The sequence below is a fragment of the Lonchura striata genome, chromosome 3 (genome assembly GCF_050655825.1).
Source record: "Lonchura striata isolate lonStrDom1 chromosome 3, ASM5065582v1, whole genome shotgun sequence".
NCBI lineage: Eukaryota > Metazoa > Chordata > Aves > Passeriformes > Estrildidae > Lonchura > Lonchura striata.
This window is the reverse complement of record NC_140705.1, coordinates 12,100,516-12,125,585: the sequence shown is the minus strand read 5'-3', so window position 1 is coordinate 12,125,585 and position 25,070 is coordinate 12,100,516. Positions and strand designations below refer to the sequence as shown.

General features: G+C 38.0%; 1 protein-coding gene across 12 annotated transcripts in view; it reads right to left on the bottom strand.

Annotated features, from left to right (window-relative positions):
• CYRIA (CYFIP related Rac1 interactor A) overlaps positions 1–25,070 on the bottom strand; it is a 54,881-nt gene that overhangs the window by 19,974 nt on the left and 9,837 nt on the right. For 6 of the 12 annotated variants that reach the window (XR_014953575.1, XR_014953574.1, XM_085574521.1 and 3 more), the window contains exons 2-3: positions 19,006–19,056; positions 17,191–17,259 (exon numbers count right to left, since the gene is read on the bottom strand). The exons of 2 other annotated variants lie outside the window; for them this stretch is intronic. Coding sequence is in view for 1 of the 10 variants with exons in the window: in XM_021525373.4 (XP_021381048.1) it covers positions 1,043–1,047 (5 nt within the window). In the remaining 9 variants the exon portion in view is untranslated. Of the gene's footprint in view, positions 1–1,042; positions 9,099–17,190; positions 17,260–19,005; positions 19,057–25,070 lie in introns of those variants that run through there. 4 more of the 12 variants (XR_014953573.1, XM_021525373.4, XM_085574522.1 and 1 more) reach the window with 2 other exon arrangements.

Sequence of the window (25,070 nt, the reverse complement as noted above, 5' to 3'; positions counted from 1 at the left end):
TACTGTGTAGAAGTAGAGCTTTCTTGGTCAAACTTAAAGCTTTTTCTCAGAAGACAGAAAAGTCAAACCATGAAAAGCACGTATCAGGATAAAGAGATCTGCCTGGAGGGATGTAGAAAAATGTAATTTTAGATTTAAAACACAGATTGAAAACTGATTTTTGCCTCAAAGAGAAATATTCTCATTACTCTAAACCACGGCTCTTGGGGATCACATCTGATGTTCATCTGTGATTCAGTTTAACTCTTCCCACTTAAGAAATCAGACCACAAAAATTATTCTAAGCATGTACATGGCTGATACTCCACATGAGGAGACAAAGCTTTTTTCAAGTTTTCCCACATGCATTACAGTAGGAAAAGTATCATCAACCCTAATTTCTATGTGCATATAAAGGATGTATTTCTACATCAGGAAAACCTAGGAAAGTAATGTGAGGCTTGTAGATTTCAAAGTAGCCACAGCCACACCATAAAATTATATAAATTTAATCAATAGTCTGTTCAGAACATGTAATTTCATGTAAGCAAGGCTTTTGTTAAATAAATGGCTTTGTTTTGCATTAAATACTTCTTCAAAGTTTTCTCTCCAGAACAAATCCAGTGAGCAGACTGTCAAGCCCTTCATAATTAGCAACATCTTGCATATACAAAATTGAAACACAAAGAAACATTTTCCATTATTCATAAAGTTACATTCATTACATGCAGAAAAATATTTAAACTTCAACTTTTAGAACAAGATCAGCACCTTATAAACTGAGTTTGACTTTCTGATTAGCCCAGAAAGGGGAAAAACATGCAAACAGAGCAAAATAGATTTTATACAGTGTCAAAACTTATATGTTCAATTATTAATATTTTCAGCACACTGGTATAATACATTTTATCAGCATCAGCTAGGAGAAACATGATAAAGTACACACACTTGTTTTTCTTTTCGTAATCTTGAAAAAAAATTACATTATGTAATAATATCACAATCAACATGACTGACTCAGCTTGGATTCTTCACTTTCAACTCTTTTTAAGCCATATCTTACCTCATCGCCTTCAATCTTCAGAGAGTACCCAAGCATTTCTTCTGCTGCCAAAGCTTGCACTGCATCCAGAGCTGGTTTAGCTGATAGCATGTTTCGAACAGCAAGGAACCCTTTGTGCCAAAAACCTGAGGATGCGCTCCCTCATTTGCATTGAGTAGCTTCAGGTCATGTGCCAAGCTCTGCCTCTGATCTTATTAAACAAGTACAGCACATCTTGGCTTGGGAGATTCCTCAGTATTTTTCCTGAACTTGTGTTACATTTCCTAGCTTGTTTTTCACTTTATTCCCTCTCCTTCAATCCCTGGGTAGAAACGGATCCAGCTATTCAGGTCACAAGTATGGAACCGAAGCCTGCCACAAGCTTATATAAACACATGTTCATGCAGGTGGCATTTACCACTGATCCTGAAGGCTCTTTTCAAAGCACATCAACCCCAAAAATAGTAATATTCAACATCAGCACCATGGTTCAGGCCACTCTAAACATGTTTTAATTATTTTTAATATAATTTCTCTATAGTTTCCTAAAAAACAAAACTAAAAGCAACATCGGGTTCCATGAAACTTCCACTTGCAAGTGTAATTCATCATTCAACACTAAATTCTAGTTTCAAATTAAAAGGCCAAACTTAAAGGAAGTGCTAATAAATGCAAATCTTTGCCTCAAACAGAATTATTTTATTCTGCATAGCCTTTCAAACTGTCTTTCCTCAAAAACTCTAATAACATATTCCAAACCTCAGGAACCGAAAGTCACCTACAGGATAATTTTAATGAGATTTCAAAGTAACTAATGGCACACATTCTGAGTAGGTCTATATATATGTACTGTGATTGCAAGAGAAATGCAAATAACAGCTGATGTACAGAAGCAAGTCATAAAGGTTTAACGTAGGAGCATAAAAGTCTATTTCATTAAACCGGAAAGCATTTTATTTTACTTACTGTAAAATCAGTTTAAATGTTGAACTGAGACTCAAGGCATATATAAAAATATTGCTGATGCTACACCACTAAATGCTAGCAGTTCCTCTTTAGTGTCTAAATCCCTTAAAATTCCAACTTGCAACTCTACTTTAAAAATTATCACAAGTTGACAACAATGTCAGCACTTTTCCTTATTGTTTTCCAAACCATTAAAGCTTACCCTAAGATATTACATACTCTTATAGAAAATAGGTTTTAAGCTATTATTGACATTTTAAAGCTCATTGCTTAATTTTTTATGCCCAACATTTAATTAGCACACAGACAAATAAACCATAACCCAGCAATGAACAGGAAGGTACATTTAGCATTTTGCATATTATTTACCATTATCCAGTAGCAGATGTTAAAACTTGAGCTTTGAAGAAAATATCAAGGCTGGTTTTCCAACAAAAAACTGTGTTCCTAAAATGTCACTGATTTAGTTTCAACATTCTAAAGGTATTACCTTCTATGGGAAAATAAATTCCTTCTACCCCATTAAAGTAATCAGTTTCTTTCTGAATTGTAATATATAAAATACTATCTCCCCCCAAAAAATCAGAACTCAACCCCAAAAATCTCCCATGGATTTTACATATATATACTGAAAGTATGCTGAAATGTATTTATTATGTATTTAAATCCAGTTTTGAAAATATAGTAAGTGTTCCCAAACTGGGCATTATTAATTGAACACTGAATATCATGTTATTCAACACTTCTTTAAAATTTTGGTTTACACACTGTTTTAAGCAACTACACAATTCTGTGGAGTTTTGCACCACTTCCAAGTAACGGCTACAGTACCATACAAATTGCTAGAGAAGTACTGATTGATTTCTTCTCTCACGGGACTAATTTAATCAGTACCAATTCAACACCATCAGCAGCACTGCAGTACACCGAAGATGTAACAGAGAGACAAAGCTTTACAACTTTGTGTTAGTGAAAAAGGACATGTTCACCATCTCAAGCCTTTGCAGCTCATCAGTGCTCCTTTGCCAGATAATATTTAAATCTTGCTCACATAAACACAGTCTGAAAGGCTTTTGTCAAAATGAGCTGGATCAGCAAATACCTACTGCTTAACCTCATTTAGATCATCCTAACGAAAGCAGGGCTTGTGTATGTTTTCATGAGCAGCTCCACCGGGAGTTTCAGGAGAAAGGCTCCAAGCTCAGGAGTGGCAATGGATGATTCAGAACAATTACTTCTAGTGGCACACCTAAGTGAGTAGAGACAGGAGGCATCCAGTCCACAGTCTGAGGGAAATGTACTAAGCACATCAGCATCATTAAAGCACTGGAACTGACCTTACTGCATGAATAATTAATCGTGCTTTCAAAAATATACCAGCATCTGAACAAACTCAAGATCTCTCAGATCACTAGCATGATTCCAAATCACTGTGATATTCACTCATACAGTTAGCTGAAGTGCTTGTGAGGAAACAGCAGAAGTGCAAGATTCAAAAAATTATCTTGGGGAAACTGGCTGCTCATGGCCTGGACAGCTACACAGGGTAAAAAACTGTGGTGGTGAAGGGAGTTAGATCCAAATGGTAGCTGGACACGAGTGGGGTTCCCCAGGGCTCAGTACTGGGGCCAGTCCCAGTTAACATATTTAGCAGGGATTTGGATAAAGGGATTTGTAGTCGTGAGGCCACACCTCAAGTGCTATGTCCAGCTCTGAGCCCCTCACTACAAGGAAGGCATTGAGGTGCTACAGCATGTCCAGAGAAGAGCCATGGAGTTGGGGAAGGGTCTGGGGCGTAAGTCTGATAAGGAGCAGCTGAGGGAGCTGGGAGTGTTTAGCCTGGAGAAAAGGAGACCTTAACACTCTGAACAACCACCTGAAAGGAGACTGTAGCCAGCTTGGGTTTGGTCTCTTCTCCAAGGCAACTGGCATTAGGATGAGAGAATGCGGCCTTGAGCTGCACCAGTGGAGGCTCAGGTTGGATACCAGAAAGGATTTCTTCATGGAAAGAATGGTTAAAAACAGGAACAAACTGGCCAGGGAGGTGGTGGAGTCACCACTCTAAAAGTGCTCAAGAAGCAACTGGACATGGCACTTGGCTCTAGTTGGCATGATGGCGTTCAATCAGAGGTTGGACTGGATAACCTTGGAGCTCTTTCCCAACCTCAGTGTTCTGTGATCAATTGCACTCAGCCCGTTCACAGACAACATCAAGTTGGGCAGGTCTGTTGCCCTGTTGGAAGGCACAAAGGCTCTGCAGGGGATTTGGACAGGCCGAACTGATGCTGATGCCAATGGTATGAGGCCAAGTCCTGAGTCCTGCCCTTGGGTCACAACAACCCCTGCAGTGCTACAGGTTGGGGAACACTGGCTGGAAAGTGACCAAGAGGAAAATGACTTGGGGGCTGCTGGTCAACAACAGCTGAACATGAGCCACGGTGGGCCCAGAGTGGCCAGCAGGACCAGTGAAGTGGTAACAAGCAATAAGACGAGAGGACAAGTTGCACCAGGGAGGTTTATAGTGGATATTAGGAAAAATTTGTTTTCTGAGAGGGCACAAGCACTGGCACAAGCTGCCTGGGGAAGTGGGTGAGTCACCATCTCTGGAGGTATTTAAAAGACTTGTAGATGTCGTGCTTACGGACATGGCGGATTTGGCAAGATCAGGTCAACATCTGGACTCAATGAACTCAGAGATCCTTGTCAACCTAAATGATTCTATGTTTCTATTACTTCTTCCCATCAAATTCCACAGTAGGTTTCTTTTTAATAATCTCTTCAATTTTCTTATAGTTGAGAACATTTGCATGGCTATGGTATTGTTACTATCTTCAGCTGTTTTACAGCTAAGTGTTTAAATCTTATAAATAGCAGTTGCATTGATGAAAAAAATACAACACTGGATATTTAATAGTCTCAGCTGTGCAAATACTGTTCATCTTCTAAAATGGTATTACTTCTCTATGGACTTTATTCTAAAAATATGTTTACTAAGAAAAAAGTAAAAACAGCATACATTTGTGTTGAGGCGATAATTGCACAAAACCGCCAAAGACATTTGATAATGAAGTATGTACTGTATTCTCTAGGAAGGCATAGATAAAAAAAAAACATAACCAAACCCTTTTCAGAAGGCAGGCCATATTCATTTTCCAGAAAAAAAGAAATTATCCCCAATGCTGGCCTCTAAACACTGGATTTATAAGGTTTTCATAATACAAACAACATACATAAAGAGCACCAAGTGGCAACCTATACACAAGCAAAGAAAAATCAGTGCCACACATTCCTTAGGCAGGTGAAGTGTAAACAGACAAAAACAAACTCCAACAAAACTAAAAGTCAAAAAATAGCTATAAAGAAGTGAAATGCAGAATAAGAGAAGAAAGTTGCTCAAGGTGAAAGTAACTCAAGATAAAAGAATCATTCCCTCTTTGAACAACCATTTTATTAAAATTCCTAGTTAAGGAACACTTCCAGCCAAGAGCTTTTGCTGTTAACTGATATGCAGATTGCAGGACACAATTAAAAACTACAAAAAAGTGGTGCAATTCAAAGGGAATTAATAAATGGGTTGTAATGACAAATATGTTTTTCAGTAATCATAAAATGTTTAGAGTTGGCCAACTTTAGTACCTGTAGCCCCAAGGATTACAGAACTTGGCTTGTGGTTTCTCTAAAATTAAAAGGTAAAAAAGAAAAAATTACCTTAGATGAACCTAAAAATTATCCAGCAGGGGGATTTTTCTATATGCCAACCCTCACACCTGAATTTACTTTGAACAGAACTCCTGCATATTTTCAGAGTATATAATGTCAGAGCAACCTTCATGAAAGAATGAAAACCAGGCATCAAAAATATCTGGATTTTGATTCATAGGTCATAAAAAACCAAAACAAAACACGAACCAGACAAACAAAAAACCACAAAAAAAAATGTAGAATGAAATCCAATTAAGCAATTAGAGTAAAATTATATCCGAATTTAAGAAAGTACTGCTGCACTTTGATCCTACTGCCTGAACAGAGTAACTAAAGTAACCTAGTCTGAACATGGCGTTGCCTGCACAGATGCTTTACACAAACCAGGGACACAATTCCTCTGTACACAACAAATGGAGCTTCTATTAATTTTCACAGCAGGGAGACACCTTTAGAAGATACAGGATAGGTTTGGCTAGTTTGAGTGTTTCTTCCTTCAAAATAAAACCACTCTATTTTGCCCCAAGTGGAATTTGACTTAGTTCCTCCAAAATCTTCTAAGAGAGCCACGTTACCATCTTCCTCTTAAAAGTTTTCTTGTCCTCATCATCTCCCACCAAATTCATAGTGGGAAAAGAAATAAGGCATTTTAGAACTCACTCAGTTTTGGAAATCTAATTATCTGAACATAGAGAAGGTATCTGGTTTCAATACTTGTGAATATAATGAGCGAAAAATCTACGCTAGATCAGGTAAGAATCAGAATCAGAAACACGACTTTTGGGTGAAAATTCAGAAACAGAAACAAAAAACATTCCTGGTTCTTTCTGCCTGTAAATTACTTCTTCTGACTATGCCACACAGAGTATTTTTATTATACACACAGAAAATCCAATGCAAGTATCTAAAAGACAAGATGAAAATCATCATAATTCTGGTTCTCTGGGCAGCTATGGTAAAAACTTTGCTCAGAGTGATTTTATTTTCCAGTTATTTGTTGTGTCAGTTGATAACATAAGTGAATCTTTGCATGCTAGCTTTTCCCTATTTCTATTTTTCTTCTTGTTTTAATACATAAATGCTGAAATAGCACATCTAATCTCAGGAAGTCAAACATAAATCCAACAGGGACTGGATTTCTTAGTGTATACTTCCTAGTGATCTGCTCTGAATGTGTCAGTATGTAGGATAGAATGCATTTTGCTATTTGTATTTACGGTTTGGAGGGTAATATTTTCTAAAATATAGATCAGAATAGTCTTTACAATAATGGTTTCCTAGGAAAGCAGAAAGAAGTTAAAGAACATCTTAAAATATTAAAAGGACAATTAATTCAATCTAAGATATTGACATTAGTGGAATTAAGACAGCTATGGCTGGCAATAGTTACCAAGAGCTCAAGATATGAGGAATTAAAGATGAGATGTGGATCTTTCTAGGGATTTTCTGCTTTTAGTTAAAAAATTTGTCATAGTGGTCCTACTTAATATCTCATTACAAAAATAAGAAAACTTGCTGATCTATTACAAGGCTGTTACAAGGCTTCTGATGGAAAAAGCAAGAGTTCCACTAGAAAAAAAAAAAAAAGAAAACCCACTTTAAATAAACTGCAGGATAATGTATATTTTTAAAATGTATTTAAAATTTCAGAAAAAGGTAAGAGAAAAACTTTTGTGTGTGTCTGGGTGAGGGGAAAAAAAAAGAAACAACAGGTAGCATCCCAAAACATAAAGTTGAGAGACCACGTAACCCAGGGAAGTGATTATGAAGGTTCTGCTGAAGTATGGAGGCACACAAGTAACAGAATGGGGAAAGAAGCTTCAGGAGGATTAATTAACCATGCATCTCTACAGGTTTCTGGACTAATAAATGTCCTTTTGAGAGGCTATTATTGATTTTATGGTAGTTATGGGGAGAATTAACTGAATATAAGCATGGAAATGGGAGAAATTAGAAATGAAGGAGGTTACTAGACAAGGAGAAAACTGCAAATTAAACTGATTTCACAAACAGGGTATTCTGATGGAGAAGAGACATAAAATGGAGCCTCAGAAATCAATACACCTGCATAAGCATAGGGCAGATTTGAAGAAATATACAGCGGGAGCTTTGACAAAGCACTAGAGATGAGGAAAGAGAAAATGTTATTTACTACCATAAATTTGCTCAAGCACTGAAAATCTGAAAAAGCAGCTGTCAGCAGTTTACTGGCAAAAAAAAAAAAAAAAAAGACTATGGTATTTTTATAGAGTATCTGTTGTATAGATCTGGTTTTGTTCAATACATTTAATTAGTGACAGGCAGAGAAAAAGAAAAAACCCTTTTAAAATATGCATGAAGCTAGAAGAGAATTAAAATATTCTGGAAAATAGTATCATAATTCAAAATACTTGAATAATCTGGAGATATTATCCAGAAGACATTCCATGAATACAAACGTAAATTTTTCTACTCAACAATAAAACCAAATCAAAGCCACAGAGGTAGACAGACTGGTAAGCAAAAAGACTGAGGAAGAAATGTTTAATCATTATACTGGACTGCAAGTTAAATATAAGGCAGGTTAGAAAGTTGCTAAACTCTGGAATTTTTCAATGACTGCTCTCACAGTCAAGTTAAGGGATTAGGAGTCTGAATAGTAAACAATGAAAGTTTTCTCCAAAACACTAGTCTAACCTGTAAATATGCAGGAGTTACTGAAAAGTATAAATTTCAATAATAGCTCCTCTTTTTTTCTTAATTAATTCCATGTATTTTTTTAAATTCTTCTGATATTACTCTGTTAGCGCACATGCTTTAAAATTAAAGACTCAATTCATTAAGGCATACAGGGCAGAATGGGTGGGTGGCATTTTCCTGCAAAAGAGCCTGCCTTGAAAACTGTGTTAATAGACAAGAACATTAGCCCTCTTAATGATGCAAACACAAAGAGATTCTTAATTTTGCATCGTGCCTAATACTTTAAGAAGCACATTCTCTAGTAAATCTATTTTCAAAAAATGTGTTTTACTTACACTGATTTGCAAGCAAGCCTTGTGCCTCAACATGAGCTGCTAAAACCACTGTAACTTTTCTGGGTATATTAACAATTCTGTCATTTGTCTGAAATGACAAACAGGGAAGGACTAGTATGGATGGTGTGGAAGTAAAACCATCCTTTTAATTAAAAATTAGATTTCTTGTAAGTGTAAATGAAAACTGAAAGCATGTATGACCCTAGCAGGCTCTGCAGTAATTAATTCAATCGCTCCTGGAAGCCATTCCTAGTATAGTAATGAAATTTGCACAATAACTTTTTATTAAGACAGTAAAACTGATGCACGGTAGTGACTCTATGCCGCACTCTCACTTTCCCGCACGCATGCGTGTACCGCTGACAGGGCGGCGCGGGGGGCGCCGCTCCCGGAGCCGCGGGCGGGACGGCGCGGGAGCGCCCCCTGCCGCCGCACGGCCGCCACCGCACCGCCCCAGGCCGGGGAACAGCGCCAGCGAGGCCGAGCCACGCACAGCCCCGGCGGGACATCCACAGCCCCGGCGGGACATCCACAGCCCCGGCGGGACATCCACAGCCCCGGCGGGACATCCACAGCCCCGGCGGGACATCCACAGCCCCATGGGCAACCCACAGCCCCGGCGGGACATCCACAGCCCCGGCGGGACATCCACAGCCCCATGGGCAACCACAGCCCCGGCGGGACATCCACAGCCCCATGGGCAACCCACAGCCCCTGCGGGACATCCACAGCCCCATGGGCAACCCACAGCCCCTGCGGGACATCCACAGCCCCTCTCGGGCTATCTGTCCTGCACAAGGAAGCTCGTTGTCAAGTTTAGGTGGAACTTCCTCTGTATCATTTTTTGCCCATTGCCTCTTGTCCTGCTGCTGGGCACCACCAAAGAGAGCCTGGTCCATCCTCTCGACATCCTCCCTTTTACACACATTGATGGGCTCTACTCTCACTTTTCTCCTCTTCAGGCTGAACAGCCTCAGCTCCCTCAGGCTTTCCTTATAAATGAGGTGCAGCAGTTCCCTGACTGTCTCCGTAGCTCACCTTCCCACCTAAATAAACGCCATGGAGCCCTCACACCAGCTGAAATCAGCCCAACAGCACCAACCTCCCTCTCCACGATCAGCCAGCAGTGCTGCATGAGCTCCAGCTATAAGGCATGACCTTCTCTTCTACTCTTACAATGCAAACAAAGCCCAGACTAATCCAGACAATATTATAATAACCACATTTCAGAGCTAATACCAGTATTAGAAACCAAATCATATTGCTTTCCCTTTCTTCCTGCTGAAACTCAGAATTTAGCTTAAAAGTAACTGTGACTGCATCTGAAATTATCAGAAGCATCATTTCCACTCAAAGGTTGATGAAACACACATGGGGGCTGCTCAAGCTTAGCACTGTGATCCCGAGGCGGGTGAGGGTTCTCAGCAGGGCATCCCTGCCTGGCATCTGCCATGTGTCACATCAGCTCTGGCACCAGTCTCATCTATACAGAAACACTGGTTTTATTTATACTTTTTCAAAAAGTATGAATTAACATTGTTTCTTTTGAATTCAAGAAGCAGCTTAGAAGCTGAGAATGAATAAATGGTTTTGTAGTCTAACTAAAAGAGATACACAGGATAAGATCTCTAATTTTAGCCAGTTACCTGCTACCAAAAATGGACGGAAGCAGTGACATCCAAGACTTTCTTACTGCCTTTGCTGCATCCCACTTCAAAGACATATGCCTTCTAGAGCTAGGAACTATACAAGATACACTATATTTAGGTTTAGAGCGAAATTTAAAATTTTACTTTTACAAAACCCTGTTTCATTTTCACTTGTAACTAACCTGCCATCACACTTAGAGGTGACAGAAGTCACATCTAAAATAAATACATCCTTGAAAAGGCACCATCCACTAGTTTCTGAGAACAGTTCAAATTATAAATAACTATTTAAAAAGTTAGATACATCCAGATTACACCTGTAACAAATTAAAAAGATTAAACACATTGACTTAACCAAAGCTCTCTGGTGACTGAAAGCTGTCTATGGGCAGGAGGAATGCCGGGGTGACTTCAGCCGCATTAAGAAGAATCAGCTCAGGTCCCTCTTATCTCATGACTTAAGATGATGTGAGTTCTCTGGAGGATGGCAGAAGGCAAATAAAACCCTGCAATTACCTAATTTCACTGTAAACAAATGGAAGATAAGAAATTTTCTAAAAAATAGTTACACCAAAAATCTTTGTATTGTCTTTCAATCTTCATCGTTAATTTAACCAGCCCCTAATGCAGCACTAAAACATGTCTGCAAATTGAATTTTGGTTTATTTTCCTCTGAGCCAATTACTATTTTAGTTGCAAATTATTCAACTGATTTACTAATAAAAACAGCATACAGAAAAGCTTGAGAGATTAGTTAAAAATACATAGTGATTAAAGATTATTAGGGTTGATGGAAAATAATGGAAATTTACTGAAGTAAAAAGTTCAAAGAACAGAGTTCATGGACTCAAAAGAAATTGAACAACCTAAACCAATACACATTTCAAAAGTCAAAAAAATCTTTTCCATAAAAAAAACCCTTTCCAATTGCAAAAAGGATTATATTTTTTGTATAGACTAGATTTTTTTTTAAACAATAATATTAGAAAAAATTATACAATATAGATTATATATGTATATATATATTGGTATCAGATAAAAGATGGGATTCTATACATTTACATTTTGTATCAAATACACCAAATTATTAACACTACCATCCAAACTACTTAGCAAGAAAAGAATCTTTATTAAAAAAATATAGTCAGGAAATGATAATTTTAAATTATAGCCGTAGGACAGGCATTTGGTGTCTACCTCACCTTTCAGATTTTCCAAAGGAGAATTACAGAATTCTGGGGGTTGGGAAGGACCCATGAGGACCATCAAGTCCTGCTCTCTATCTGAATTGTGAAAAAGTCCAATTACAGCAGGGCCTATCCCTCTCTCATTCTGGATATATCAAACAAAAGGTACTCACTATTTTCTTCTAATCAATTATTGAACTATCAGCTTGTTCCAGGTCAGTGTTTGCCCAGTCACCAACAAAAAGGGCTAAAGCAAAGCATTGCCTACACCACCAAAATTATCACCTTGCTATCAATTAATATTTCATTAACTTAAAGAATCAGTGCAAAGTGACCAAGACTGTTGTTTAATGTTTCAAATCAAATTAAGTATGCAAATAAGATCCTTATTTTCCTCTAAGTTCAAAATTCTGTAATAAATAATTCCTACATTTTAATAAATTTAATAAAAAAACCGAACTAGCTGTAATAAACTTCTTAAAATGCACCTGATGATTAAGTTTCTAGAAAACATGCTACAGTCAACATATTCTAGGCAGGAGGAAAACTCCATTATACAAATCAAGAGAGCCGTCTGGAACCTGATTTGGCTTTGGAACAGGCTGCAGTTAAGGCAGATATCCACTAAGTGGCATTAGCAACCCAATCACCTAATTTTGACAAAAAATAATCATAATACAGAACACTTAACGTCCCACAAACAAATAGATGGAAAACATTTCCTTTGAATTATTAATTTTATTCAATTTTGTCATAAGCTTTGGCATAATTCCAAACAACACTAGCAATTTCCTTTTCAGATCAACAAATTTGCAAATATTTAGCAGGATGGTCAGATTAAACAAAAAAACCATAATGACAAACATATTAAACAAAGCAACTAAAATATGGGTGCAATGTGAGTTCAAATTAAGACAAATAAAACTACAGCACGATATTTTAAAAGTAGTTGGGGTTTCAGAGGTGCTGTAAATCAACAAGCCTGTTGTGAAGTGCAAAAGTACAAAAGTCACACCAAACATTTACATAAACCTTTAGAAAAAAGATAATTCTAATAATTTAGATATACTGATGCTACCTGATTCTAGGGAGTATAAAAGATTATGACAACTAGGAAAGTAAGAAAACTACTACACTAATTATTTAAGGATTTGCTTTCAAAATATTAATTAAGGGTTAATAATAGTAAATATACAGTTCTGAAAACTGTTTACTGGAAAAATGCCTTTAGGAACAATATAAATATAAAGAGGAAAGTATTAGAACAGAATGCTCATTTAAGAATAGTTTTCCCCTATTCCTATTGTTTGTCCCTGAGCTTTTATCACTGCCAGTTTGTTCATACATAAACAGTTCATGAAAATAAAGGAGGTGGAAAAATCAGTATTACTGTACACAAGATTACAGAAAAATTAAATGAGCAAGACTTCTGTTTCTCTGCCTCATCAAACCATATATTTTAAGCTTGTGAAATATCCTATATATGCACTCAAAATTCTCAGCATACTTCAATGCTACAAGGAGTAAGACATTCCTTTTCCTTTTTTTTTAAGTGTTTTTTTTCTCCTCGCTGGCCACAGAGGAATTGCATTAGGACATAGTCCTTCTTCCCTACATCCGCCTACGACAAACATTTGCTGCAAGTCAGAGACTCCAAAACCAAATTGTTTACAATTAACTCAAAAAGCCATTAAAAAATTGTTTCTTTGTTCCAGTTGGAAAGAGAGACAGCCAGATGTGTGGCTTGTTGATCTTGCTCTTTGCTGACCTCTGAGTGTAGGAAGAACTGCAGCTGAGGAAGGAAGTCAGCAAGTTGTGTTAATGAAGGTGAACATTGCAAAAAAAGGGTTTGCAATTTTTTTCATTAAAGAAAACGACATTTGAAAGACTTTTTTATTAAAAAAGAGATAATACAAGGCCTTATTTTTTCCCACAGGTGAAAAATTAGAGCTTTTGTTTCAGAAGAAATAACTGAGTTTGTGTATTTTGCTACTTCTGAAAAATTTTACCCTTAATTTCAAAAAATTCATGAAGTTTCACTGAGGTGCCTGTAAATTAGCAGATGCCTCATCATTAACAGCTACTGGAAAACCATCAATCTTTGAGGATGTGAAACTCAGGAAAAGACTTTAATTTTAGGCTTTGAGTCACAGTCTAGCACTACATACCAAAATCTGGCATAAAGCTGAATTCCAGATTGAGAGTGTGCCCAGTTCTTGGGAAAACACATCTGGCAAACTATACAAGGCAACCCTTACAATCACCACAGTACTTATCTTCACAGTTCTCCCTGAAACACATTTATGCATTGTATCTCTAAAATACCTGGCAATGAATTAACTAGAAGTCTGTGTTAAAAACTTCATTATGTGGTACTCCTCATAACCATACAGAACATGCCTGTACAAGACCTGTGAGATAAAAACCGTCTCAAAACCTATACAGCAATAGGTGTGAAACATTATCAACTTGTTTATAAACTTTTAATTACTTTCTAAAAAAATGTTTGAAATGCATTCTGAAATTCTACAACCACAGTATTCCTCATTTTATCAAGATACCTGAGATGTTAGTAAGTTAACATGGCCTAAGGTAAACTAAGGACACATTTGTGTGTGAAGTACAAATTCACTCCAGAGATTCGACTTTAGATATTAATTCTGGCACTCAACATCAATCCTTAACCAGTTAGTGAACCCTACTTCAGACATCCAACTTAATTGTCTGGATTAGGCTAAATGTTTCATCTTGCTCTCCCTGCACTGCTAACTTCATCTTAAACACTTCACACTACTTTTGTTGGAAAATGATGCCTAATTCTTGTCAAGCAGTTACTATTTTAAGAACATACTACCATGTAAAGACCTGAATATAATCAGTTCATCTTCCAACTGTCTATTATGGTAGTATTTAATTAAGAAACTTTCCAATGTATTCTTAGAAAATGGGAAATTGAAAACGAAAACCACTTTACTCCCTTCCCACCCCATATTCTCCCGCTCCCAAGGTCATTTAAAAAAACAACAGTAATAGATCACAACATACACAAAATGCTTCAGAAAACAGTTATACTATTATTTAATCTGATATGGACATTCAAACTCTGGAGAACTAAAGCAGTAATTCATGTCACATTTTTTGAAAGTTTTAAGGGATACTGACCATTTTAAAAACAGTCTACAAGATTCAATTTTCCTCTTTGTACTGATAGAAATGAAAACCTTATCATGTAAAGTTACCAGTACAGCTCAAACATTTCACACTTAAGAGCAGAAAAAATTGCTTCTGCTGCATTAGTATTTAGAATTTAGTATTGGCTTTTCATTTTTATATTAAGATTTTATTTTCAGAACTTTTCCTTTTACACAAAAATCTTCATATGTTTCTGCAGCTTGTATTTGGTGATTCTGAAAAAAAATTAATCTTTAAGATTAGCAAAGTCATATTTGAGGGTTTAATTTTGAAAAAAAAGTCTTAACTGTAAAAGGTCTAACAGCCAACAATTAGACTTCAAAAATATATCAGGTAAAAAAAATAGTAATTAATTTTCTTATGAGGTGTAATTCCTACCAGTTTATTATTTTCTACCAATGAACTTCATAAAAACAGTGAACCACACTATAGTATTATTAACTTTATATGGAATAAATATTAAATAGTCCATAATTTAACAAATCTTTCCTCATTTCACCCTTTTTTTTTCCCCTCCCCATTTCCTGTTTCTTCTGTCACATCAAGAGTATTTATCTCCACTCCTACCATTTTCTTTTATTTTTTCTTTTCATTTACTTGTCCTGTCACACACATGGATAAGTCCATGCTGAACACCTGGTTTTGAGATTCTCTCCTCTCTGGCTCAGGATCATCCAGGGCCATTAATCTTAGCTGAAATGCTATTATAAAATTTAATAGGTATGTTACGTACATAATTGCTATTTCAATTCCCATATCACTGTAACAAAATAGGAGGTTGGAAGCTCTTTTAATGGAGAAAGTAAAACCTAAAAATAAAATATGCAAAATAGCTTTGCTGTATGTATACAGTCCTTACAAGTTCACATCAGTAGTTTAAAACACAGAGAATAATTTTCTACCCTGCAGAAATTGTCAAAGCTCTGATTGCAGTCTTTCATCTTAAGTCTCTCCTGCCACCCTTCCCATTACCTCCTTCCTTAGACCTGGGTTTGTTGACCCATCCAATGAAATGAAACTGGAATATTGCTGTCTTTCAGCTACGCTGGTTCCACATCCTTTGTGACATCGAAGTGATGAATCTCTATGCCTTCCACCACTGCAGGTAGCTTTATTTCTTTTGAACAAACCTCCACATGATCAGCAAACACCTTTTTGACATATTGTCCTGACTCCACCTGGGAGTGAACTGGCTTTGATAGAAAGTCAAGGCTGCTGCTGTGTTGGGCTTGTTTTTGCCCGCAAATGGAAGTTTTCCTGGTCTTTTGCCCACAGCTTCACTTGTTGGATGCCTTCACAGCAAGCTGAATTAATCACAACATTCACTGTTACTAAAGCAGGGTTAACTTAAAGAATGTTACTGTTACTAAAGCAGGTAAACTTAAAAGAATGGCAATGGCTTCCATCTCTCCAAGAAACCACTGGATCAAAGTTGCCATCTCACACAGCCTTACTACTGACAGTTCAGTTAAGATACTATTGCCTTTCAGATTTTAGGTGTTAGATGCTGCAAGTGCTCCAGGTCAAATGTCCTGTCTGCTTCACGCTTCCCAGCAATCCAGGAAGGGCTGGCAGCCAGCACAGTTTGGGTCACAACCAGAACCGATGCCCGTGACTCTCAGCCCTGCAGCCCCAGTGCCATGCTGACCACAACTCAGTTGCATGTGAAGTGTGACAGAGATGTCCCTTCTGGTCCCTATAATCTTTGTAGAAAACACAAGGAGCCAGACTGGCACAACCTCTAGTATGTCACAAAGAACTAGCTTGTTTCCAGTGACAAATTTTCTTTTAATTATATCACCAGATCAAAACCTTCTAGTTCATCTCTATCACCCTCTGCTTCCCCCTCAGCTATTGAAGTTTGCAGCTGTTCACAACCTCTTCATAGTCCTTCTCATGTATCAAACCTTTTCTTGAAGCAGAGTGAAATAAGTTTAAAGCCAATAAAACAATTTGGTGCTGCAGGTACTGGCACTGATTCCCTTGTGTTGACACCAGTACTTCTGTGAATCTGCAGTGAGCTGATGCAGACGTCTAAACTCACAGAAGAGTAATCCTCAGGGAAGCCTTTGCAATCCCACAGATTTTCAGCAGCAAATTCCCTAAACCACCACATCCTGCTGAGTGAAGGTGCTGATGCAAGAGAAGGGGCAGACAGTACTCAGCTAACCCTTCTAGATGGCAATGAGCTAATAGAACAACTATATACCTGATCACAAAATAAAGTCCTGTACATATACTGACCATACAGAGTGGCTGGTGTGGTTTCTCTCAGGGAATATAGACATTTAGGACAAATGAACTATTAGCACTTAAAATCCCAAGTAACATTGGACTCATTTAACAAACACAAAAACACTGCATAAAGAAAAGTCCAGCATAGTGCACTCTTTAGCCTTCTCACAATTCACATATAAAAGGAAGCAGGTATTTAATACAGACACACAGTTATGTCTTACCTAGAAATAAAGTGGTTCCAATTCACATTCAAAAACCCAAAGATGTGGTGCTAAACATTCAACGTCCGTCTGTCATGAAAAACATTCAAGATTACACTTGGGGTTGGCTTGGCTCTTCCCTATCTCAATTTTGCAATAAAACTTTCTAGTTTAAAAAAGACATTTCCACGAGAAATAGAAGTTGTTCTATTGAAAGTCAGATTTGTTACATCCAAAAATTTTTGTAGTCATACCACTAAAAAATGCAGCAGGATTGAAATGATCAGGTATTCAAACTAAATTTTATCCCATATAATTCTACTGAATAGATTCATCAGAAAGGTGGGATTTTATAACAAGCTGTGGCCAAGACTGGTACAGCCAAAGGAAAATAATGTGCACTAATAATGGCATGCATTATATTAAGAATTAAAAGATATAATAATGAAAAAATGGGAATGGAATACATTTCCAAAACATTTAGCAATTTAGTACAAAGGCTACATTTAAAACATTATTTATATTGAAAAAAGTCCAGTTAAAGCAGTTCTAAGTTCCGAAATTAATTTTCCAATCTTTTGAAATTACTAAAATAAAGAATGTAATTTAAATGTCCAATAGTGATAATTTCATTTACCAAGTGTTGGAGAAGGGGACATCACTAGAAAAACAAGGGGACCAGGTCCTTCTTAAGGTTCTATACAGACATCTATTTTAATGTTACTTTTTTAACTCTCTAAATAAAATAAGAGAGATGCAAGCTTGCCCCCAGAATAATGGTGAAAGTAACAAGGAAAATAAAGCCACTATAGAAAAGCTTGGAATATAGCTCCCCAAACACTTTTCCCAAATATTCAGTTTCACTATCCTCATAGTCTCAGAGGTCAAGCCATCCAGTTCATAAATCAGCTTAATTCAACTTTATTAGGTTTTGGCTTTGAAAAACACACAGTTGTGTTTCTGCAGCTGTATTTATAAATATGTGACCAAAAACTGGGTTTAATCTAATTACGGAATTTTATTCATTTAACTTCAAAATAGTAACCTTGATTGCTGCCTAAAGAGGAATTATCACTTTGAATTTATCTGTGCAGTGCAGATTGGGGCTTTTTTCCTAAAAATACGTTCCTTACTGCATATTGTAACAATTCATTATAAAAACAGATTAAATTATATCAAAATGTAACACTAATTGCCCAAGTAGAACACCCACACAGGGAACTAATTAGGAATAGTTCCTCTGTGCAAACAAATCTTTGAACCAATTAGTACCTGGTCAAGTCAAGGAACTCCCTCTCTCTAGGGAAAGAACATTTTTTTTTATCATAATTTTGCTGCTGGCTGCAAATTCTCTTCAGTTCTGTAGCAATGCATGGTATTTGCAACTTATATTTCAGACACTTTGATGGGAACTCAGTCAAAATTTGGAAAAAAAAAAAGGCAGTAGAAGACCCATAAAAATCATAGAACCAGGACTTCAAATGGGATGTGAACAAATCCTGCTCTCTGCCTAAGCCAATTCTGTCCCAAGGGTCTCAACAGATCAGAACAATAACAGTGAAATGACTCAAAACAAACAGTAGAGTAAATGAAAAAAGTACATGGGAAGAAGAATTCTCAATTGTTGCTCTATAATGAGAAAAGCAAACAAATAAAAACCTCACGGCGAGAATATTATACCCAGATAGCATTCTGAAAGCGTCAGTGAGATGCAAAGTAAAACTGCATAAAAGATGGTATTCAATGAGGGCTGAGCGTTCATTTATCATTGATGATGTTCAAATCTGCTCCACAGCTGTTCTGTGCAAGTCTGAAAGTACCAGAGTTGACGCTTACCTTGTTGAAGATGATCCAGAGCCTTCCCAATATTTAAACAGAGGCTGCAATCTGTGGATTTTAAAATTTATTTAAAAGGATCGTTAGTAATGAAACTGTTTTAATTAACGAGTAAAAAATCAGAAAAGTTACTTAAATGCCTTCAAGAGAAAGTAACTTCCCTTTTTTCAAAAGCAAAGAGTACTCTGCAAGGCATCTTCTACTGTGCATTACTCCCAGAGCCAAAGGTCAATTAATCTCATACTAGCGCACACCAGGTTAGTGAATGACTGCTGCACAAACACCTCAGGACAGGGAAAGGACTGGCAGCACTGCACAGACCCAGACACTCACCCTTTCCCACACAGCAATGATGGACTAAGAGACAACTCCTGACCCTCCAGTGCTACAGGGCTGCAAAAATCAGCTCTAAATACTACTGTTTAGTGTAGCATTTACTGCTTGAACACGTAAGAAAACATGTCCACTTCCCTCTTGACTCAACAACAACAAAAATCACAGGTCTGAAATATTCTGGAATTCCAGCATTAATTACATTTATATAGAAAAACTAAATTTTGGAAAGAAAACCCCAGCAACTATCAAGGAGAACCTCCTGATGTTCATCTGAATTATAAAACCACAAAACCTTTGCAACTTATAAAGAATAGCTGTCCCACAGCACAACTCAAGTAGTAGCTAGGACTGAACTAGATTTTTAATCAAATACAACATTCTGGAAGTCTGCTTTTTAATATTTTTTTTAAAATTGTCTCAGATATCTAAATTTCGTTCAGTATAAAACAAAATTAAACACAAACTCAAATGAGACATAAAACCAATGTCAGTGTAATTTGCAGGGTTAATGTGATTAGCAGGTATGAAATGAGCATTAAAAAAAAGACTGCAAACAGATGCCAGAAAGCCTTATTGTCTGTGAGCAATAACTGCATGGAATGGGCTGCAAGGCAAGTTCACTGAGGTATCACATTTGGATTGAGAGAGATGCCATTGAGTGAGAAAGTCACTGCCATGGGCGGGAAGGAGGATAAACCACTCTGAAAAGTTTAGTTTACAGTCTGGTATCTTTAAAATAGTCCTTTAAAAGTGGAGATAAACATCCCATGATTGGAAGGTGTTTTCTACAGGAAAGCTGAGGGAAGGAAGAAGAACACTTTAATGAGTTCAGAAAATAACTAAGTATCAAGACACTTTCTTACAACACTGTGACTTAACCACATGGTGAAGAAATGTATTTATGAGCAACTGCTCTTGTTCTTGAGCGAATTTGCAAGTCAGAAAGAAAGGAAAGTCATCATTTCTTAAACACCAGCCTGACAAAAATGGACTGAAATAAAAAAGGCACTCTGAAACTCTAAGGGAAAGATATTAACAAGGAGGCAAACCATCACATATTAACACAGAAGAGAAAATTCTCTTTTACTATTTTGGGAAGCTGCAGCAAGTAGATTTATCTCTAGTTAAAATGCATTTATACAATGAAACACGGGAGTCAGTTCAGTTGCTTTAGTGTAGTATTCTGGGGGACCTGCTGGGAGTAAAGCTTATTATCCTCCCAGGGATTTGAGCAGTCGTAGTTCACAACCAATTTGACTTAAGGAAAAACACAGCTGCTATTTTGAAAGTTTCCTGCTGTGTAAGAAATAATTAAGGCTGTACGATCAGTATTCCACAAAGCATAAATAGCAGAGATGCTAAATTAATTCTATTCGGAAATAAGGAGTTAAGTGAAGCTGCATTACAGAATGGACTACATAATGCTCAAAGGCAAAAGAGGAGAGTTAAATGAGAGGAAGTGTGCATCAGAGGCCAAACTCTCTCTTCTAACTACACACAGCATTATTTCATGTTTTAGAAGTCCTTTACTCAAGAAGTAGAAAGTACAAGTTCCAAAATGAAGCAATGAGTTTTATTCTGAGTTAAAATATAAAAACAAAAAAGGAGTAGCAGCTGAACACATTTATCAATGTAAAAACAGAAAAAAACACAGACTCATGTAAACCTCTATTACCAACCTGGTACTATTTAAATCTTACACAGATAAATGCAATGACAATACCAGTAATTCAGGGCAGTTCATCCTTAGAGCATCCTGACCTGAGCTTTGATTCTCTCCCCACAGAAACTGCAAACGGCACCTAGAATTCCCAGCCCAGGAATGGCACTGTCCGTGTGAGGACTGGGAGGTCAGGATTGCTGGACCACAGCCAGGTGGAGGAACACATGACAAGGTTACCAAGAAGCCTATGCCATCCCAACAGCTACTCCTCATGTCCTGTAGAAGCAAGGTGGTGAGACAGATGGCTGTGCTCCACAGACTAGAGTCAACCCCTGAGCTGTCTGTTGGACCAGACACTGTTAAGTCATTAAGATGCTAATAGCTTTAACACTGCTTATAGAAAAAAAAAAAAACTCACACACAAAACTTCACACCCTACAGTTTTTGCTAAATGTAAGGTTAGACTTGCACATCCTAGACAGGAGGCAAACAGACAATTAGAAGAGGGTTGAGACATCTGCTGAAGACAGGGATTCCCCTGGGAAAAGCTAAGGATCATGACAACTCAGGTTTGCACTAGGACTGCTCTTTTAGCTAACAGAAAGCAAAGCTTAGGTCAGGAATAAGTTTTACTCTACTGCCAGGATACACATCCTCTGGATATTGCAGATGCCATCTGTTTAATACTCAGGTTATTAATTTTGATTTAAAATGCCAGGCCATAATTCTTCAAAGATATATATATATATCTACTTAAACAAGTGCTTTCAAAATGGCTGATTATACTTGTGTATTCTCGGGGCTTGTCTTACAAAAGAAATATGAAACTCAATTATTCCATGATTTTAAGTGGCTCTGGCTCATTTTTCCAATTTCCCAGACAGCTTATTACTTCCAGGCTTGAAAGAATTTTTCTTCTACCTTCCTAAGCGCACATTGACAATGCTGCCACTGCCTCCCCGAAGAAGCTGCTGAATCCCAGCTTCCTGGAAAGCAGGATCTGTGGCCACATATATGTCAAAAAATAAAACAGCCCAGGGCACACAGCCACGTTCTGGGCTTGGAACAAGCAAACATGTTACAGCTTGTAGCTGGACAACTAAAATCCTATTCCTCCATACAGCCCAGCCAGATCCAAACAGAGTTTTGGAAACAGTCCATAGTCTGTCCCAACCCCAGAACTATGCTTAGGCATTATCTGGGAGAGTGTTAGTTGGCATAGAACAAAACTGTGTCATGAGCAGGACTAAAAATGTAACAGTAGAGTCGCATGCCATACCCACTCCTTATTTAGTTCCTGCTATGAACATGCATCACAAATACAGTACCCAGCTGCTTCTGGAGAAGATAATTTTTAGAAGTTAATTCCATAACCAGCCAAATGAGTTTCAGAATTAAGAGATCACCCTTGCCTAGGTGGCTGTTGCTTTCAAATCAGGGGAATAGAACCACATAATTATGTAACATCTGAGCATTTGAGTTTCCATGAGTATCATATGCAGCATACAGGAAAATTTGCACTCTCTAGGTTTTGAACCTTTTTAATGTGTTCACATAGACTGAACATGAGCATCTGATTTCTTAATTTTGGCAAGCCTGGACTGCCGGTAGAACATTAGTGCTGATTGTCAGCTGGTATAAAATGGGCATAGGTCTATCAACTGCATTCCAATGCACAGCTGAGATTCTGCTTCTCCTAACTTCACCCACATAAGAGTGATGGGCAAGGAAGAAATTAATCTTACAAGATCAGCATTTTAGGAACAGATCTGTGGGTTTATTTCAATAATTTAAAAAGTTATATATGTCTTCACAAATTGTTTTTTTTGGTCCAAGTCAGAATTCCCAAATTAATTACTTTTAAAAAATTCATGCAAACCTGAATTGAAAACATTTACCCTTATTTTACACAAAAAGGATAACAGCAAGAAGTTGTTGTAAAGACAAGAGAGACACATAAAACTTTACAAAGGAAAACACAACTACCGTGGTGCAAATATGGATGTAAATATTGTACTTGGCAAGAATTACTGTGTGTAAAACTTTGTATAGATGTGATTATGCAGTGTCATAGGGGACTGAAAAATCTTTCTGACAACACAAAAACATGCAACCCTTTCACAAACTGCTGACCTCACATATCATCATCTTCAGTGCCAACTCCTCACCCTGGAGTCTCAAGTGCAATGGCACAGTGTATTGGGTTTCCGTGGCCAGATTTTGGTAGTGGGGAGGGCAGTGAAGGGGAACAGGATGGGATGATACAACTTGCCACTGGCCAAGGCAGACCCCATCAGTGATGGCGCCAACACCTCTAGGATAACTGAGTTAAGAAGGGGGGAAAAATCTGCTGCAAAAGAGCAGCTGAAGAGAAAGTGAGAGCATGAGCACAACAGCCCGGCAGCCCCAAGGCCACTGCAGAAGGAGGGGCAGGAGGTGCTCCAGGCGCTGGAGCAGAGATTGTCCTGCAGCCCCTGGTGCAGCCCACGGTGAGGCAGCTGTGCCCCCAGAGCCCATGAAGGACCATGGGGGAGCAGAGATCCACCTGCAGCCCGTGGAGGACCCCAGAGCAGAGGTGTGGGTGCCCGAAGGAGGCTGTGACCCTGTGGGAAGCCCACCCTGGAACAGGCTCCTGGCAGGACCTGTGGCCTATGGAGAGAGGAGCCCACACTGGAGGAGGTTTGCTGGCAGCACTTGTGACCCCATGGGGGACCCATGCTGGAGCAGCCTGTCCTGAGGGACTGCATCCCTTGGGAGGGTTCACATTGGAGCACTTCATGAAAAACTGAAGGCCATGGGAAGGACTCACATTAGGAAAGTTTATGGAGAACTGTGGGAGGGGACCCACGCTGGAGAAGAGAATGTCAGGAGGAAGGAGTGGCAGAGGCAGGCTGAACTGACTGCAACCTCCGTTCTCCTCCTTCTTCTCTCATTTTTGAGGGAAAGAAGTAGAAAAATTTACAGTGAAGTTGAGCACAGGAAGAAGAGTGGGGTGGGAAGAAGGCATTTTAAGACTTGGGTTTATTTCTCATTATCCTACTCTGATATGATTGGTAATAAGTTAAACTAACTTCCCCAGGTGGAGTCTGTTTTGCCCATGACAGTCACTGGTGAGGGATCTCTCTCTGCTCTTATCTCAAGCCACAAGCTTTTCATTATGTTTTCTGTTCCCTGCCAGCTGAGGATGGCAGTGATAAAGTAGCTTTGGTGGGCACCTGCCATCCAACCAGGGTCAACCCATGCCAATATTGACAAAACTGCTTATTACTCTGTAAAATCTTGAGCACCGATTTATAACTGCTGCAACACCAGCTGCCAATCTGGTCCAGTGAGTCCACCTAATAATCTACCTAATAACCATCTGCTCCAACCTAATAGTTCCAGATGAACTCCCACACTCTGATTTACCCATTAATAGTTTAACTGTAGTGCCTTGAACTACAGGTACAATTTCAGTCTTCCAAAGAGATGAAAAGATGACAAATATATCTCAACAATGACATCACTCAACTAAAGACCATTACTCCAATAAACCACAAAACTGTCAGATCTTTCAAGAAAAACAACCAGAAGTCTACAACACAATAAAAACCCACCCACATACATGAAGTAACAAATTTATTAAATCCTAGTGATGATAACACTGCAGGCATGAGACAGACATCTGTTTTTTATAGATCTTGGCCTACATCCTAGTTCTAATATAAAAAAAAAACACCCAAAAAACAACAGCTAGAGAAAAAACAAATTACTTTAGATCCATACTTAGTATGGTCCTTTTGCTCAGGATTGCCTACAGTGATACTAGAAAGGGTGATGCTAGGAAATGTAGGAAATGACTGTTCATTACTAAGATGTTAATTTTCTCCAGCTCCCTTTGGACTCCTTGACAAAATGCTTCACTTTGTATGAAAGTAAATGTTTGCATTGAAGATCTCCATTTTTCATAGTTGTCAAAGAGAAGAGTGTGGTTTGCACATATATTTTGTGTGATTTCTAAAACATCTTGTGTTGGACTGGACAAGAGAGACAGCTGATTTGTATGTCCACATGTCAAATCACTTCA